The 18,401-nt window shown below is 41.6% G+C and overlaps 1 protein-coding gene and 1 long non-coding RNA gene across 3 annotated transcripts in view; one reads left to right on the top strand and one right to left on the bottom strand.

Annotated features, from left to right (window-relative positions):
* The window catches only part of PDE7B (phosphodiesterase 7B), a 351,624-nt gene that overhangs the window by 22,385 nt on the left and 310,838 nt on the right, over positions 1–18,401 (bottom strand). For both annotated transcript variants that reach the window (XM_055264864.2, XM_055264865.2), the window contains one exon: positions 131–222. In XM_055264864.2, the coding sequence (XP_055120839.1) occupies positions 131–222 (92 nt within the window). The remainder of the gene's footprint in view (positions 1–130; positions 223–18,401) is intronic.
* Positions 12,402–18,401, top strand: part of LOC134735621 (uncharacterized) — a 158,905-nt gene continuing 152,905 nt past the window's right edge. The window contains exons 1-2 of the long non-coding RNA XR_010118902.1: positions 12,402–12,467; positions 16,305–16,401. This is a non-coding gene — a long non-coding RNA (uncharacterized lncRNA). The remainder of the gene's footprint in view (positions 12,468–16,304; positions 16,402–18,401) is intronic.

Raw genomic sequence — 18,401 nt, 5'->3', positions numbered from 1 at the left:
CTCAGTGCAGGCAGGAAGCACAGCCGGGGGGCTCTCTGCCATTCACGCAAAAGGTCCCAAGCCTGCCCTAGAGAAAGTGGCTTATCTTTACTGCATGCACATCAGTATGTTTCATCTTGGCAGCACTTACGTCATTTCCTTTGGCAAGTGAGCAAGAAGCCTTGATTCTCGAAGCATGCCAATTGTAGATCGCCAGTGGTGATTCTCCAGCACAGACATATTCTAGAAAGAAAGAAAATAAGAGTTATAAACGAGAGGGAAGCCAGATACTGATCTTTCATGCTGAACACAGCTCCACGGACGCCAGCATTTTCCCTCCAGTTTGTACCTGATGACACAGAGGCAGACCAGGAAAAAAAAAAAACAACAAAAAAAACCACAAGATAAAACAACCATGAGGTCTAGTCTCAAGGCTATGATGATGATGGGAGAACAGCAGGGCCCGCGGCTGACCCTCTGCTGCAGGGTTGAATGAGGATCTATTTCCAGCATCATTCACTCCTGCCTCTGCCCCTCTTTCAATAGCTCAGTCAGGCCACGCTAAATGTAAGAAAGAAAGTGACGCAGTGAAATAGGTAGTAATGGATACCATCACACTATAGGCATAATGTAATCCAAGATTATACTAGCAAACTGAGTGGAGGCAAGCCTCACAATCTCTGGTCTAATCTACTGCACTGACTATCATTTCTCAACGCTGATAAGAACCTCCTAAGTCCAAACCTCCAGGGTAGCTGGTGACACATTCAGACTCCTGAGTCGCAGTCATTATGGTTCTGATTTGATAGGCTTGTGGTAATAAATTCATATGTACGCTAAGGTTTGAGAACCATTATCTTGCAGGCAGCTCTGCCGGTAATCTTTGTGACCAGCACCTCGGCATTTAGCTGATTAAATCTGAGTTGGAATCTACAATTGCTTCCTTGCTCAATTATCTTAACATTCCTGTCCTTGAGGGAACCTGTGTTATATTCCATCTCTCCCTTGACCTGTTATTTTAAATATGCTTTTTATCTGAACAATTAACCATTTAAATGATGAATATTTCTTATACTTGATTGTGTTTTGTTCTAATTAGGAAACATTATGTCTGTACCATTGACTTCATAGATACAGAATAGAACTCGACCTCAGGCAATATTTTGTTTATTCAGTCTCCATTTTGTTTCAAGAGTAGTTATAATCTTATAAAACATACAAAAGGATAGTTGCTATGGTTTGAATGTCCCCTCTAAAACACACGTTGAAACTTAATCCACAATGTGACAGTCTTGAGAGGTGGGGCCTTTAAGAGGTGATTGGATTATGGAGTAATCTATTCGTGGATTAATGGATTAATGGGTTATCTTGGAAGATAAACTGGTAGCTTTATAAGAGAGGAAGAGAGAGGAGCTAACACTTTAGCATGCTCAGCCCCCTCTCTGTGTGATGCCATGAGATGCCTCAGGACTCTGTGCAGAGTTTCCACTAGCAAGAATACTCTCACCAATATATAGCCCCCTCTATCTTGACCTTCTCAGCCTCCATAACTGTAATAAATAAATTTTGCTTCCTTGTAAATTACTCAGTTTCAGGTATTCTGTTATAAGCAATAGAAAATGGACTAAGACAATAACATTCAATAAAAAGTTAGAGACACTGTATAATTTCATATATATGAGGTACCTAGAGTAGCCACAGTCTTAGAGACAGAAAGTATAATGGGGGTTGCCAGGGACTAAGGGGAGGGAGGAACAGGGAATTATTGTTTAATGGGTACACGGTTTAGTTTTGCAAGACGAAAAGAGTTCTAGAGATGGGTGGTGGTGATGATTGCACATTATGAATGTGCTTAATACCACTGAATTGTACACTTGAAAATGGTTAAGATGGTAAATTTTTTTTTTTTTTTTTTTTTTTGAGACAGAGTCTCGCTGTCACCCAGGCTGGAGTGCAGTGGCACGATCTTGGCTCACTGCAAGCTCCGCCTCCCAGGTTCACACCATTCTCCTGCCTCAGCCTCCCGAGTAGCTGGGACTACAGGCGCCTGCCACATCGCCCGGCTAATTTTTTGTATTTTTAGTAGAGACGGGGTTTCACTGTGTTAGCCAGGATGGTCTCGATCTCCTGACCTCCTGATCCGCCCGCCTTGGCCTCCCAAAGTGCTGGGATTACAGGGGTGAGCCACCGTGCCCGGCCTAAGATGGTAAATTTTATATTGCATGTATTTTACCACAATTAAACCAAAAGTAAGGGAAAAGAAGCAAGGAAAATAATATGGTGACAAAATGGAGTCAGAAGTGAGGCTAAAAACCATCCCATTATATTATGCCCCTACTGTATCTGAGCCACCCATATAATGTTCAACTTTTTCAGCAAATGAGGAAAGAGAATCTCTGTTAGTGACACAATCAATCAATGCTCCATTAGGAAAACACAAGTCAGGAAAGCTGCAACTATTCTTGATTCTAAAACTATTCTTGATTCTAAAACCACACACTCATTTATCTCTAAGACTTTGTTATGAGGTAAGTTTCACGAGGATGAGTCTCATATCCATCTTCTGTAGAGTCTGTCCTATTGCTATTCATTTCACTAATTGCCAAGGAGTCATTATTCTTTATTTACCACTTGACCATGTTTGAAGCAGTAATGAAATTTTGTTACTTTTATCAACTGGTCTATTATTTCCTTTTGGGCATGAGCCGCACACAACAAAAGAGAAGGTTGATTGAAAATCACATGCTAGGCTAATTTGTTTTGATTGTAAAGATTTAGGAGAGAAGAGTGATAGATTAGTGTGATGTAATAGATGTTCAATCCTGCGATGACATTTAATTCAGTTGCTCATGAGTTCACTTGCAAGACTAATTCAAGTAGATGTGGACATGAGTGCCCTCCCATGAGTTTTTCAAGGGCCAGAAAGCTGTAACAAGACCTGATGATAAATGACACCATATCCCCATGTAGTGCAACAAAAATGTCTGGAAGATGGCCTTAAGCATGGTGATGTATGCCAGCCTGACTTAACATCTTCATTAATAATCTTCCTGAAGACAGAATAAAAGGATACTTACGAAATTTGCTGGTGAAATCGTATTTTGAGATGAGCACTAGGGAAATGCTAGAAAATTGGGTTAGCTTGGAAGCTGGTACAGATTAAAAGACAATAGAGTAGATGATTGCAAACACAGCCTTTGTGGAAGAGTCATTATGCATGAAAGCATGTTTTGGCCAGGACTGTGGTGGAAATAGGGGCACCATGGTGGATTCCAGAGACTAAGAAAAGAAGAACAGCATAGAGAGGAGAGACTAACATTTATCAAACAGTAACTCTGTGCCAGGCACTTTCCATGCCCTCATCTAAACCTCACATACCCCTCCACTATTTTGATCATGAATTCATAGGTCATAAAAAACTCAGGTTGCTTAGGGAGGCCACACAGCTAGTGAGTAGCTGAGGAAGGCCTCACCCATGCCTGCAGACTCAAACCTAAGCTCTGCATACAGCCCTTGCTGCCTCCCAAGAATTTTCTCTGTGCTACCACATCCAAGCATCAGAAGCCTGAAATTTACAAGCTGATAAATACCTGGAATTATACTGAATTTGCCAAAATTACCTATAGTTGTTGCTCAAAAAAAACCTAAGGTTGATTGTTCTAGTTAGATGTTAGTTTCTAAACCCACATTGGAATTCTTGCATTTACCTCTGAATCTGGTTCTATTGCTAAAAATCTTGTGGTTTGAATAATGACTGAGTAGATTTAGGTTGTCTTGGGGGAGAACTCATTGTTCACTCTCAACCCTCATCTCCAATCAGTGTCTGAATCCTTTTGGTTTTTCCTACGTAGTGTCACTTGTGCCCAATCATTCCTTTCATAGAAGCCACCCTATTTCAGAGTTTTACCATCCTTTTTCATTGTTTTTCTTCAAGTCATCCTCCTTACAGCTGCCAGAATGTGACCTGTTTATTTGACAACATTTTCTACATTCTCCCTAATCACTAGTTGAAACAAAAATATTTATCAATCATCCACTAATATGCCAGGTTCTGTGGTGTGCACTGGGGATCCAAGGATAAATGAGACAAAATCTCTGCTCTCAAGGAGCTTGTTGGCCTTTGGTATGATCATGCTATCCACCTCCCCCAGTGCCCTGTTCCAAACCCCACAATGGATCCCTGTAAGACAAATTAAGTCGAATTCCTTAGCTTGACATTCAATGCTTTATGAAATTGTCCCAACTATCACTTTGTTCCTAAATGTTTGAGATAACTCAATACCTTTACCTCTCCTTTCCAACAAAGCTCTTATAGTCCAAACAAATATGTTAGTAAGACTATAACTTACATAAATATTACATTATTAATATATGATGGTGTCCTTTCCTTTTGCTAACTCTAATACTTTCCAAGGTGGTTTATTATCTGCAAACACCTCTTTCTCTATGTTCACTTATCAAACCAGCCCCTGTCTTTCAAAATTCACTTCAAATACTCCACAAGGCCATCTGGAATCATTCCAGGCAAAGGCAAATGTGCTTTCTTCTGAGTCTTATACTCATTTTGAATTTTTCTCTGGCATTCTGGAAGTCCTGTGTCCTATTAAACTCAGTCCCATTGATGTGTATTAGAGTTCTTTATCTTTTACTACATTATAAGCTAGGTATGAGTAGGCAGCCAACCTTGTTCCTTTTGTGTCCACTCAAATCTATGCCTCACACAGTTTCTATAAATTTGCTAAGTAAGAGAACAAATTACTTGATTTCATTCAACAAATATATTGAGCACTTACTGTGTTCTAGGCACTGTGATATGTGCTTGGAATACATCAGTGAACAAAACAGACAAGAAACTGGTGGTGGTAGAGATGGTGTATTGTCCGTTTTCACGCTGCTGATAAAGACATACCCGAGACTGGGCAATTTACCAAAGAAAGAGGTTTAATGGACTTACAGTTCCACATGGCTGGGGAAGCCTTACAATCATGGTGGAAGGCAAGGAGGAGAAAGTCACATCTTACATGGATGGTAGCAGGTGAAGAGAGAGAGCTTGTGTGGGAGAACTCCCCTTTATGAAACCATCAGATCTTGTGAGACTTATTATCACGAGAAGGGCATGGGAAAGACCTGCCCCCATGATTCAATTACCTCCCACTCTTCCCTCCCATGACACAGAATTTAAGATGAGATTTGGGTGGGGACACAGCCAAACCATATCAGATGGGGAGAGACAGGCAATAAACCATAAACATAATAAATACTTTCATGCTGGAAAGAGTTGGATAGCATGTTAGAAGATAGTAAATGCATGGAGAGAAGAGCAGAATAGTGGGCATCTGAGAGTCCCCACTTTCAGATATAGTCGGGGCTGGTAAGGTAGTCATGGGGAAAGGTGAGATTTGAGCAAAAGCTTGAAGGCAGGAGGGAGTTAGTCATTCCTGTCTGGTGGAAGAGCATTCTAAAGAGAACAGCTGGAGCAAAGGCCTCAAGGGAGGAGCTAACAGCTGTGAGGTCAATGCACAGCAAGAGAGGGGAAGTAAGAAGTCAGTGAGGTCATGAGACACCAGACCAGGCACAGCCTTCTGGCAATTACAAACATTTGGTTTTTACTTTGAGAGAAATAAGGAGCCACTGCAAGGGTTTGGGAGGAGTAAAATTATATGACTTACATTTAAATAAGGCCACTTTTGGTGTATGTTGACAACAGACTTTGGTAGGGGTAAGGGGAGAAACAGGTTGAAATGGTTTGTATCTGTGTCTCCAGCCAAATCTCATGTTCAATTGTAATCTCCAATAGTGGAGGTGGGGCCTGGTGAGAGGGGATTGGATTATGAGTGTGGTTTCTCATGAATGGTTTGGCACCATCCCCTTGATGCTGTTCTTGTAGTAGTGAATTCTTATGAGATCTGCTTGTTTAAAAGTGTGTAGCACCTTGCCCTCACTCTCTCTTGCTCTTGCTCTAGCCATGTGAGGTGCCTACTCCCTGTGCCATCTGCCATGACTGTAAATTTCCTAAGGTCTCCCCAGAAGCCAAGCAGATGCCAGCATCATGCTTCCTGTACATGCTGTGGAACAATAAGCCAATTAAACCTCTTTATAAATTATCCAGTCACAGGTATTTCTTTATAGCAATATGAGAAGGGACTAATATACAAGTGGAAGGCTGTTTGGGACAATAGCACTCATCCAGGTAAGAGGTGATGGAGATGTGGATGGGGGAGGTAGCGGCAGAGGTGGTGAGAGGTGGTTGATTTCTGGGTCTGCAGGATGATTCCATTGTTTCTGGTATGAGCACAGAAGGATGGAGTGCCCATTAACCATGATGGGAAAGCTGCAGTGGAGCAGGTGTAGAGTTCAGTGTGGGACATGGGGAGTTTGAGGTGCCATTAGACACATGGCAGCACAGTGGGGATATCAAATAACCAAAGCAGTAACAACAATAAAAGGAAAACACAATGGTCATGTAAGTGCTGTAGTAATTGGTGGGTTAGAGGAAGAATGTTACATAAAGGGAAGGATCACACCAAGTCATCATTTTGATGGCCTTAGCTTTAAGATTAAGCATCGGGTATGACAGAGACTCCTGTTTGTTCATCCCATTTATCTGATTTCCTTTCTTCCCTACTCACAGAACCTCAGTTTTTAAATGGGCTTATGGCTATTCAGAATAAAGACAGCATTTCTCAGCCTGCTTTACAACTAGGTGGGATCATTTGATGAAGTTCTGATCTACTAAATGTTAGCAGAAGTGTTGTGTGGGATTTCCAGGAAGGTTGTTTAAACCAAAGGTGAACTCATCTGAGAGAGGCTTCTTTTGCTTTTCCCCATTCTATCTTCTCACTGGAATGCAGCAGGAATGGTTTGACCTCCAGCAGATACCTTGGGTGAGGAGGACAAGTGCCCTACCCAAGAGATGACAGATTGTAGAACTAAAAGGATCCTGGGTCTCTAATGATTTTGTGGAGCTATTGTGCCTTCCTTGGACTTCCAACTGCCCAACTTTCATGAAGGTTAGGAATAAACTTCTATCTTGTTTAAATCACAAATACACCAAGTTGATTTAAAGTTAATTTGTCTTCCATGTCATCCTGAAAGAGCTAATGAGAGAGGGGCTTTTCAATATCTTGATTTATATTAAGGCTTGGTTTGGGCATAGGAAATGATAATAAAGGATTACATAACTCCAAAAAAGAGTGAGGAGAATCTCCCTAATAAAGTTGGAAACACACACACACACACACACGACCCTATCTACTTATTTCTGAGACAAATCATTGATCCGCTTGGAAAGCCTTTCCTGGTTCTCTCAACAGAACTGACAGCTTCCTCTTCCAGACCTCCTACACCCACGGGAAACTTCTATCCTAGTGTCTACAACACCTTGTAACAACTTTGTTCACTGGCCTTGCTCCCACATGTCAGTGGTCTGCTCATTCAGTGAATTTTGAAAAACTATACTTTCCTCACACTTTTCAGAGTTGATATCTAAACTTTCAAAAATCATAAATATAAGTGGTTACAAAAGATGTAATGTCCAGTGTATTAGTGAATGTTGGTAGTTTAATATAAACTTACTATATCACTCTTCTGGGCATTAAATGTGTCTAGAGGAACCTAATAACAATGGCATTTAATACCCATGCAGAACCCACTGAAAAAAACCCACATGAATAATTTAACTTATTATTTAAGTCAGAAATACTAAATAAATTCTTTTCCCTCTAGAGCTTATATTTTCATTCTATTTCTCCATAGATTTTTATTTTAATGTAATATAATTTTACATGTGAAAATCTTTTATTGTCACCCTATCATATTTCTCTGCAACAAAAGTCTAAATTGAAATTTGATTTAAAAAAAATTTCGTAACATCAGGCCGTAAGTACTAAATATTTTTCCAGCTTCAGTTTATAGTGTAATTCTTATCAGTAACTCATTGGTCAAAACACACGTTTACTGCAAATTTGGAAAGAATAATTATGCTCAAGAATAATAATTTATTGGCCATGTGTCTGTTTATGAGATGGATGGGGGGAGTTATCATATCTCAGTTGCAGGAGACTTCCTTTAACATTTTTAATTGCTCCTGATATGGTTTGCTCTGTCCCCATCCAAATCTCATCTTGAATTGTAGTTCCCATAATCCCTACATGTGATGGGAGGGACCAGGTGAGAGGTAATTGAATCATGGTGGTGGTCCCCCAACCTGTTCTCATGACAGTGAGTGAGATCTCATGAGATCTGATGGCTTTATAAGGGGCTTTATCCCTTTTGCTTGGCATTTCTCCTTCCTGCCACCATGTGAAGAAGGATGTGTTTGCCTCCCCTTCTGCTATGATGGTAAGTTTCCTGAGGCTTCCTCAACACTGTAGAGCTGTGAGTCAATTAAACCTCTTTATAAATTACCCAGTCTCCAGTATGTCCTTATAGCAGCATGAGAATTGACTAATATGGTACTGAGAGTTGGGTGCTGCTATAAAGATATCTGAAAACGTGGAAGTGACTTTGGAACTGGGGAACAGGCAGATGTTGGAACAGTCAGAAGAAGACAGGAAAATGTGGGAAAGTTTGGAACTTCCTAGAGACTTGTTGCATGGCTTTGCCCAAAATGCTGATAGTGATATGGACAATAAAGTCTAGGCTGAGGTGGTCTCAGATGAAGATGAAGAACTTTTTGGGAACTGGAATAAAAGTGACTCTTGCTATGCTTTAGCAAAGAGACTGGTGGCATTTTGCCCCTGTTCTAGAGATCTGTGGAACTTTGAACTTGAGACAGATGATTTAGGGTATCTGACAGAAGAAATTTCTAAGTGGCAAAGCATTCAAAGGGAAGCAGAGCATGAAAGTTTGGAAAATGTGTAGGCTGATGATGCAATAGAAAAGAAAAACCCATTTTCTGGGGAGAAATTCAAGCCAGCTGCAGAAATTTGCATAAGTAACAAGCCAAATGTTAATCACCAAGACAATGGGGTAAATGTCTCCAAGGCATGTCTAAGACCTCCATGGCAGCCCGAACCATCACAGGCCTGGAGGCCTAGGGAGGTAAAAATGGTTTCCTTGGCCAGGGCCTAGGGACCCCCAGCTCTGTGCAGCCTTGGGACATGGTGCCCTGCCTCCCAGCTGCTTCAGCTCTAGCTGTGGCTAAAAGGGGCCAAGGTGTAGCTCAGGCCATTGCTTCGAAGGTGCAACCCCAAGCCTTAGTGACTTCCACATGGTGTTGAGCTTGTGGGTGCACAGAAGTCAAGAATTGAGGTTTGAGAACCTCCACCTAGATTTCAAAGGATGTACGGAAATGCCTGTATGTCCAGGCGTAAGTTTCTGTAGGGGCAGAACCCTCATGGAAAACCTCTGCTAGGGCAGTGCAGAAGAGAAATGTAGGATTGGAGCACCCACACAGAGTCCCCACTGGGACACTGTCTAGTGGAGCTGTGAGAAGAGGGCCACTGTCTTCCAGACCCCAGAATGGTAGATCCACCTATAGCTTGCACCTGTGTACCTGGAAAAGCCACAGACACTCAATGCCATCCCGTGAAAGCAGCTGGGAAGGGGGTTGTACCCTGCAAGGCCACAGGAATGGAGCTGCCCAAGGCGTGGGAGCCCACCTGTTGCATCAGTGTGACCTAGATGTGAGACACGGAGTCAAAGGAGATCATGTTGGAACTTGAAGGTTTAATGACTGCCCTGTTGGATTTTGGACTTGCATGGGGCCTGTAGCCCTTTTATTTTGGCCAATTTCTCCCATTTGGAATGGGTGTATTTACCCAATGCCTGTGACCCCATTGTATCTAGGAAGTAACTAACTTGTTTTGATTTTTTTTTTTTTTTTCTACTTTAATATATATATATATTTTTTTATTATACTTTAGGGTTTTAGGGTACATGTGCACAATGTGCAGGTTTGTTACATATGTATCCATGTGCCATGTTGATTTCCTGCACCCATTAACTCGTCATTTAGCATTAGGTGTATCTCCTAATGCTGTCCCTCCCCCCTCCCCCCACCCCACAACAGTCCCTGGAGCGTGATGTTCCCCTTCCTGTGTCCATGAGTTCTCATTGTTCAATTCCCACCTATGAGTGAGAACATGCGGTGTTTGGTTTTTTGTCCGTGCGATAGTTTACTGAGAATGATGTTTTCCAGTTTCATCCATGTCCCTACAAAGGACACGAACTCATCATTTTTTATGGCTGCATAGTATTCCATGGTGTATATGTGCCACATTTTCTTAATCCAGTCTATCGTTGTTGGACATTTGGGTTGGTTCCAACTCTTTGCTATTGTGAATAGTGCCGCAATAAACATACGTGTGCATGTGTCTTTATAGCAGCATGATTTATAGTCCTTTGGGTATATACCCAGTAATGGGATGGCTGGGTCAAATGGTATTTCTAGTTCGAGATCCCTGAGGAATCACCACACTGACTTCCACAATGGTTGAACTAGTTTACAGTCCCACCAACAGTGTAAAAGTGTTCCTATTTCTCCACATCCTCTCCAGCACCTGTTGTTTCCTGATTTTTTAATGATGGCCATCCTAACTGGTGTGAGATGGTATCTCACTGTGGTTTTGATTTGCATTTCTCTGATGGCCAGTGATGAGGAGCATTTCTTCATGTGTTTTTTGGCTGCATAAATGTCTTCTTTTGAGAAGTGTCTGTTCATGTCCTCTGCCCACTTTTTGATGGGGTTGTTTGTTTTTTTCTTGTAAATTTGTTTGAGTTCATTGTAGATTCTGGATATTAGCCCTTTGTCAGATGAGTAGGTTGCAAAAATTTTCTCCCATTCTGTAGGTTGCCTGTTCACTCTGATGATAGTTTCTTTTGCTGTGCAGAAGCTCTTTAGTTTAATGAGATCCCATTTGTCGATTTTGGCTTTTGTTGCCATTGCTTTTGGTGTTTTAGACATGAAGTCCTTGCCCACGCCTATGTCCTGAATGGTATTGCCTAGGTTTTCTTGTAGGATTTTGATGGTTTTAGGTCTAACATATAAGTCTTTAATCCATCTTGAATTAATTTTTGTATAAGGTGTAAGGAAGGGATCCAGTTGCAGCTTTCTACATATGGCTAGCCAGTTTTCCCAGCACCATTTATTAAATAGGGAATCCTTTCCCCATTTCTTGTTTTTGTCAGGTTTGTCAAAGATCAGATAGTTGTAGCTATGCGGCATCATTTCTGAGGGCTCTGTTCTGTTCCATTGATCTATGTCTCTGTTGTGGTACCAGTACCATGCTGTTTTGGTTACTGTAGCCTTGTAGTATAGTTTAAAGTCAGGTAGCGTGATGCCTCCAACTTTGTTCTTTTGGCTTAGGATTGACTTGGCGATGCGGGCTCTTTTTTGGTTCCATATGAACTTTAAAGTAGTTTTTTCCAATTCTGTGAAGAAAGTCGTTGGTAGCTTGATGGGGATGGCATTGAATCTATAAATTACCTTGGGCAGTATGGCCATTTTCACGATATTGATTCTTCCAACCCATGAGCATGGAATGTTCTTCCATTTGTTTGTATCCTCTTTTATTTCATTGAGCAGTGGTTTGTAGTTCTCCTTGAAGAGGTCCTTCACATCCCTTGTAAGTTGGATTCCTAGATATTTTATTCTCTTTGAAGCAATTGTGAATGGGAGTTCACTCATGATTTGGCTCTCTGTCTGTTATTGGTGTACAAGAATGCTTGTGATTTTTGTACATTAATTTTGTATCCTGAGACTTTGCTGAAGTTGCTAATCAGCTTAAGGAGATTTTGGGCTGAGACAATGGGGTTTTCTAGATATACAATCATGTCATCTGCAAACAGGGACAATTTGACTTCCTCTTTTCCTAATTGAATACCCTTTATTTCCTTCTCCTGTCTGATTGCTCTGGCCAGAACTTCCAGCACTATGTTGAATAGGAGCGGTGAGAGAGGGCATCCCTGTCTTGTGCCAGTTTTCAGAGGGAATGCTTCCAGTTTTTGCCCATTCAGTATGATATTGGCTGTGGGTTTGTTGTAGATAGCTCTTATTATTTTGAGATACGTCCCATCAATACCTAATTTATTGAGAGTTTTTAGCATGAAGGGTTGTTGAATTTTGTCAAAGGCCTTTTCTGCATCTATTGAGATAATCATGTGGTTTTTGTCTTTGGTTCTGTTTATATGCTGGATTACATTTATTGATTTGCGTATGTTGAACCAGCCTTGCATCCCAGAGATGAAGCCCACTTGATCATGGTGGATAAGCTTTTTGATGTGCTGCTGGATTCGGTTTGCCAGTAGTTTATTGAGGATTTTTGCATCAATGTTCATCAAGGATATTGGTCTGAAATTCTCTTTTTTGGTTATGTCTCTTCCAGGTTTTGGTATCAGGACGATGCTGGCTTCGTAAAATGTGTTAGGGAGGATTCCCTCTTTTTCTATCGATTGGAATAGTTTCAGAAGGAATGGTACCAGTTCCTCCTTGTACCTCTGGTAGAATTCAGCTGTGAATCCATCAGGTCCTGGACTCTTTTTGGTTGGTAAGCTATTGATTATTGCCACAATTTCAGAACCTGTTATTGGTCTATTCAGAGATTCAACTTCTTCCTGGTTTAGTCTTGGGAGGGTGTATTTGTCGAGGAATTTATCCATTTCTTCTAGATTTTCTAGTTTATTTGCATAGAGGTGTTTGTAGTATTCTCTGATGGTAGATTGTATTTCTGTGGGATCGGTGGTGATATCCCCTTTTTCGTTTTTTATTGCATCTATTTGATTCTTCTCTCTTTTCTTCTTTATTAGTCTTGCTAGCGGTCCAGCAATTTTGTTGATCTTTTCAAAAAACCAGCTCCTGGATTCATTAATTTTTTGAAGGGTTTTTTGTGTCTCTATTTCCTTCAGTTCTGCTCTGATTTTAGTTATTTCTAGCCTTCTGCTAGCTTTTGAATGTGTTTGCTCTTGCTTTGCTAGTTCTTTTAATTGTGATGTTAGGGTGTCAATTTTGGATCTTTCCTGCTTTCTCTTGTGGGCATTTAGTGCTATAAATTTCCCTCTACACACTGCTTTGAACGTGTCCCAGAGATTCTGGTATGTTGTGTCTTTGTTCTCGTTGGTTTCAAAGAACATCTTTATTTCTGCCTTCATTTCATTATGTACCCAATAGTCATTCAGGAGCAGGTTGTTCAGTTTCCATGTAGTTGAGCGGTTTTGAGTGAGTTTCTTAATCCTGAGTTCTAGTTTGATTGCACTGTGGTCTGAGAGACAGTTTGTTATAATCTCTGTTCTTTTACATTTGCTGAGAAGAGCTTTACTTCCAACTATGTGGTCAATTTTGGAATAGGTGTGGTGTGGTGCTGAAAAAAATGTATATTCTGTTGATTTGGGGTGGAGAGTTCTGTAGATGTCTATTAGGTCCACTTTATGTAGAGCTGAGTTCAATTCCTGGATATCCTTGTTAACTTTCTGTCTCGTTGATCTGTCTAATGCTGACAGTGGGGTGTTAAAATCTCCCATTATTATTGTGTGGGAGTTTAAGTCCCTTTGTAGGTCACTGAGGACTTGCTTTATGAATCTGGGTGCTCCTGTGTTGGGTGCATATATATTTAGGATAGTTAGCTCTTCTTGTTGAATTGATCCCTTTACCATTATGTAATGGCCTTCTTTGTCTCTTTTGATCTTTGTTGGTTTAAAGTCTATTTTATCAGAGACTAGGATTGCAACCCCTGCCTTTTTTTGTTTTCCAGTTGCTTGATAGATCTTCCTCCATCCCTTTATTTTGAGTCTATGTGTGTCTCTGCACGTGAGATGGGTTTCCTGAATACAGCACACTGATGGGTCCTGACTCCTTATCCAGTTTGCCAGTCTGTGTCTTTTGATTGGTGCATTTAGCCCATTTACATTTAACGTGAATATTGTTATGTGTGAATCTGATCCTGTCATTATGATGTTAGTTGGTTATTTTGCTCGTTAGTTGCTATAGTTTCTTCCTAGCCTCGATGGTCTTTACAATTTGGCATGTTTTTGCAGGGGCTGGTACCAGTTATTCCTTTCCATGTTTAGTGCTTCCTTCAGGAGCTCTTTTAGGGCAGGCCTGGTGGTGACAAAATCACTCAGCGTTTGCTTGTCTGTAAAGTATTTTATTTCTCCTTCACTTATGAAGCTTAGTTTGGCGGGATAGGAAATTCTGGGTTGAAAATTCTTTTCTTTAAGAATGTTGAATATCGGCCCCCACTCTCTTCTGGCTTGTAGAGTTTCTGCCGAGAGATCAGCTGTTAGTCTGATGGGCTTCCCTTTGTGGGTAACCCGACCTTTCTCTCTGGCTGCCCTTAACATTTTTTCCTTCATTTCAACTTTGGTGAATCTGACAATTATGTGTCTTGGAGTTGCCCTTCTCGAGGAGTATCTTTGTGGCGTTCTCTGTATTTCCTGAATCTGAATGCTGGCCTGCCTTGCTAGATTGGGGAAGTTCTCCTGGATAATATCTTGCAGAGTGTTTTCCAACTTGGTTCCATTCTCCCCATCATTTTCAGGTACACCAATCAGACGTAGGTTTGGTCTTTTCACATAGTCCCAAATTTCTTGGAGGCTTTGTTCATTTCTTTTTATTCTTTTTTCTCTAAACTTCCCTTCTCTCTTCATTTCATTCATTTCATCTTCTATCAGCGATACCCTTTCTTCCAGTTGATCGCATCTGCTACTGAGGCTTCTGCATTCTTCGCGTAGTTCTCGAAACTTGGCTTTCAGCTCCATCATCTCCTTTAAGCCCTTCTCTCCATTGGTTATTCTAGTTATCCATTCTTCTAATTTTTTTTCAAAGTTTTTAACTTCTTTGCTATTGTTTTGAATTTCCTCTCGTAGCTCAGAGTAGTTTGATCGTCTGAAGCCTTCTTCTCTCAACTCATCAAAGTCATCCTCCATCCAGCTTTGTTCCATTGCTGGTGAGGAACTGCGTTCCTTTGGAGGAGGAGAGGTGCTCTGTTTTTTAGAGTTTCCAGTTTTTTTGGTCTGTTTTTTCCCCATCTTTGTGGTTTTGTCTACTTTTTGTCTTCGATGATGGTGATGTACAGATGGGTTTTTGGTGTGGATGTCCTTTCTGTTTGTTAATTTTCCTTCTACCAGACAAGACCCTCAGCTGCAGGTCTGTTGGAGTTTACTAGAGGTCCACTCCAGACCCTGTTTGGCTGGGTGTCAGCACCGGTGGCTGCAGAACAGCGGATTTTCGTGAGACCACAAATTCAGCTGTCTGATAGTTCCTCTGAAAGTTTTGTCTCAGAGGAGTACCCGGTTGAATGAGGTGTCAGTCTGTCCCTACTGGGGGGGTGCCTCCCAGTTAGGCTGCTCAGGGGTGAGGGACCCACTTTAGGAGGCAGTCTGTCCGTTCTCAGATCTCCAGCTGCGTGCTGGGAGAACCACTACTCTCTTCAAAGCTGTCAGTCAGACAGGGACATTTAAGGCTGTGGAGGTTCTCGCTGAGTTTTTGGTTGTCTGTGCCCTGCCCCCAGAGGTGGAGCCTACAGAGGCAGGCAGGCCTCCTTGAGCTGTGGTGGGCTCCACCCAGTTCGAGCTTCCTGGCTGCTTTGTTTACCTAAGCAAGCCTGGGCAATGGCGGGCGCCCCTCCCCCAGCCTCGTTGCCGCCTTGCAGCTTGATCTCAGACTGCTGTGCTAGCAATCAGCAAGACTCTGTGGGCATAGGACCCTCCGAGCCAGGTGCGGGACACAATCTCCTAGTGTGCCGTTTTCCAGGCCCGTTGGAAAAGCGCAGTATTAGGACGGGACTGACCCGATATTCCAGGTGCCGTCTGTTTCCCCTTTCTTTGACTAGGAAAGGGAACTCCCTGACCCCTTGCGCTTCCCGAGTGAGGCAATGCCTCGCCCTGCTTCGGCTCGTGCACAGTGCGCTTCACCGACTGTCCTGAACGCACTGTTAGGCACTCCCTAGTGAGATGAAACCGGTACCTCAAGCAGAAATGCAGAAATCACCCATCTTCTGTGTCGCTGGGCTGAAGTAACTAACTTGTTTTGATTTTACAGGCTCCTAGGTAAAAGGGACTTGCTGTATCTCAGATGAGACTATGGACTTGGACTTTTGGGTTAATACTGGAATGAGTTAAAACTTTGCGGAGTGTTGGAAAGACATGACTATGTTTTGAAATGTGAGGACATGAGATTTGGGAGGGGCTGGGGGCAGAATGATATGTGACTGTGTTCCTATCCAAATCTCATCTTGAATTGTAGTTCCCATAATCCCTACATGTGATGGGAGGGACCTGGTGGGAGGTAATTGAATCATGGGGGTGGTCCCCCATGCTGTTCTCATGATAGTGGATGAGTTCTCATTACATCTCATGGTTTTATAAGGGTTTTTTTCCCTTTTGCTCAGCACTTCTCCTTCCTGCCACCACGTGAAGAAGGACATGTTTGCTTCCCCTTCTGCTATGATTGTAAGCTTCCTGAGGCCTCCCCAGCCCTGCAGAACTGTGAGTCAATTAAACCTCTTTCCTTTTTATATTACCCAGTCTCAGATGTGTCCTTATAGGAGCGTTGAGTATGGACTAATATAGTTCCTTGCTATTTTTATACCTAGGTCAGTATGAATATAACTTAGAATGAGTCAGACATGTGTCTGTCTTTTGTAAAGTGGAAATAGGGTGACTGTGAAAGTTAAGTGGAAAAGTGGAACTGGCTTCACTGCCCTGCAAGCACGTTCCAGGCAGGTCAGTTTAAGGACCTAAAAATGGATTCTGTTAACACTATTTATGCCTGTGTACCCCTTGGAAAGTCTTCACATATCCCCATGGGCACACATACCCTGTGTGAAAACTGTGGCCATATGTGACTGTTATTGAGGACAGGTGGTGTATCGTATTCATCTTTGTGCCATGGTATGTGGCACTGTGCCACTTAAATAGGTAAATATTTGTTGAATGGGTACTGAGTAATTGATACCCCAAACCCCAAAGTTCAGTAGCTGCAAAAGTTAAAAGAACTGTTAAAAGAAAAAGAGTCCTATCTGAATTTTTGGTCAATACCTGATAGAAGCCAGATTTAGGATCTTCTGTAGTGAAATCCTTAGACTTAGGTAAAATCCAAAGAAATTTTAAAATTATTACTGCAATTGGTTCCCTCCCACTGCTGATTCACAGACAACCAGGATTAGGTAAATGACTCAAGAAATAACATGTATCAGCTTGCATTTGTCAATTCCAAGATGCAATGAGAAGATCATTCCAAGAATTTTTAATCATTGCTACTCCTTCTGCATGGTGTACTTTCTGTGTATTCTTAGTAAGACTGCAATAATAAGCAGGAGAAGCTATTAAATATTCCCTGGACATCAGAACTGTTCTGGGTATTGAGGATATCACAGTGAATGAGTTAGGTGACCAGAAATGTACTGTCTTTCAATGAAGTGGACATCTAATCAGGCAATAGCGATTGCAGTGACACATACCGTGATAAGGGAAGTAAGAGAGTACTGGAAAATCTCATAGGAGGGACTTGTAAGATGGACTTTTGGAGAAAAAGAAGGCTTTCAGGAGGGAAATATGTCCAAATTGAGATCAAAAGGATGAGCAAGTAAGAGAGGAATCAGAGAGTACAGACAACATACTCTATTGTATATTATATTTGAGTAAAATATACCATGGAATACTACATTTTATTCAAATAGGCAGAAGGAAGAGCATGGGTGTGAAGATCTGTAAGCAAGAGGGATACTTTATATCTTTGTCTTGTTTTGTTTTTATCTATGAATTATCACTTTCTAATAGAAGACATATTTTACTTACTTTCTGTTTCCCTTAGAAAAAAGCAGACTTTTTTGTTTTGTTCATCTTCTATACTCCCACACCTAGCATGTATTCAGCATGCCATATGTATCTGCTGAATGGATAAAGAATTGAGTGATATGTCTGGGAAACTGGAAGTTCAGCCTCGATGCACAGAAGCCTGGGAGGGGAATGGTGGGAAGTGAGGCTGGAAGGAATGGCAGGGGTCAGATCAGAATGGGGATGGTAAATTGTGTTAAGTCATTTGGACTCAATCCTGAGGCATGGTAGGGTTTTAAGCAGGAATCGATTTGGTCAGATTTGAGTTTCAGGAAACTTTCTGTCTTCATAGTGGAAAAAGGGCTGAAACCAGGCAAGGCTGAGAGTAGGTGGATGAGAGGATTATGCTGGTGTGCCCTAAACTAGGGGAGAGGCAAGGGGTGGTGAGCAGGCTTGCATACACTGGGGTTTTTTAGTGAATTGCCAGAGATAAGAATGCTCTATCCTCCCTAGCAAGAAGCAGCTCTACTCCTACAGACTCATCTTTCACAGAGGCTCAATGACTCGTATCAACCAAAGGTAGACAGAGAAAAAGAAGAAAAGCATCAGAAATGGTCATGGAGATCTAAACACGTGGTGAGAGGATACCATTTAATATCCTTTGAAACCCTCACCGGTTCTAGAATACCACGTCAGGTACCATGTCTGTC

This window comes from Symphalangus syndactylus, chromosome 2, assembly GCF_028878055.3.
Source record: "Symphalangus syndactylus isolate Jambi chromosome 2, NHGRI_mSymSyn1-v2.1_pri, whole genome shotgun sequence".
Classification (NCBI taxonomy): Eukaryota; Metazoa; Chordata; class Mammalia; order Primates; family Hylobatidae; genus Symphalangus; species Symphalangus syndactylus.
The sequence above is the reverse complement of the archived record's forward strand: the minus strand, read 5'-3'. Positions and strand labels throughout refer to the sequence as shown.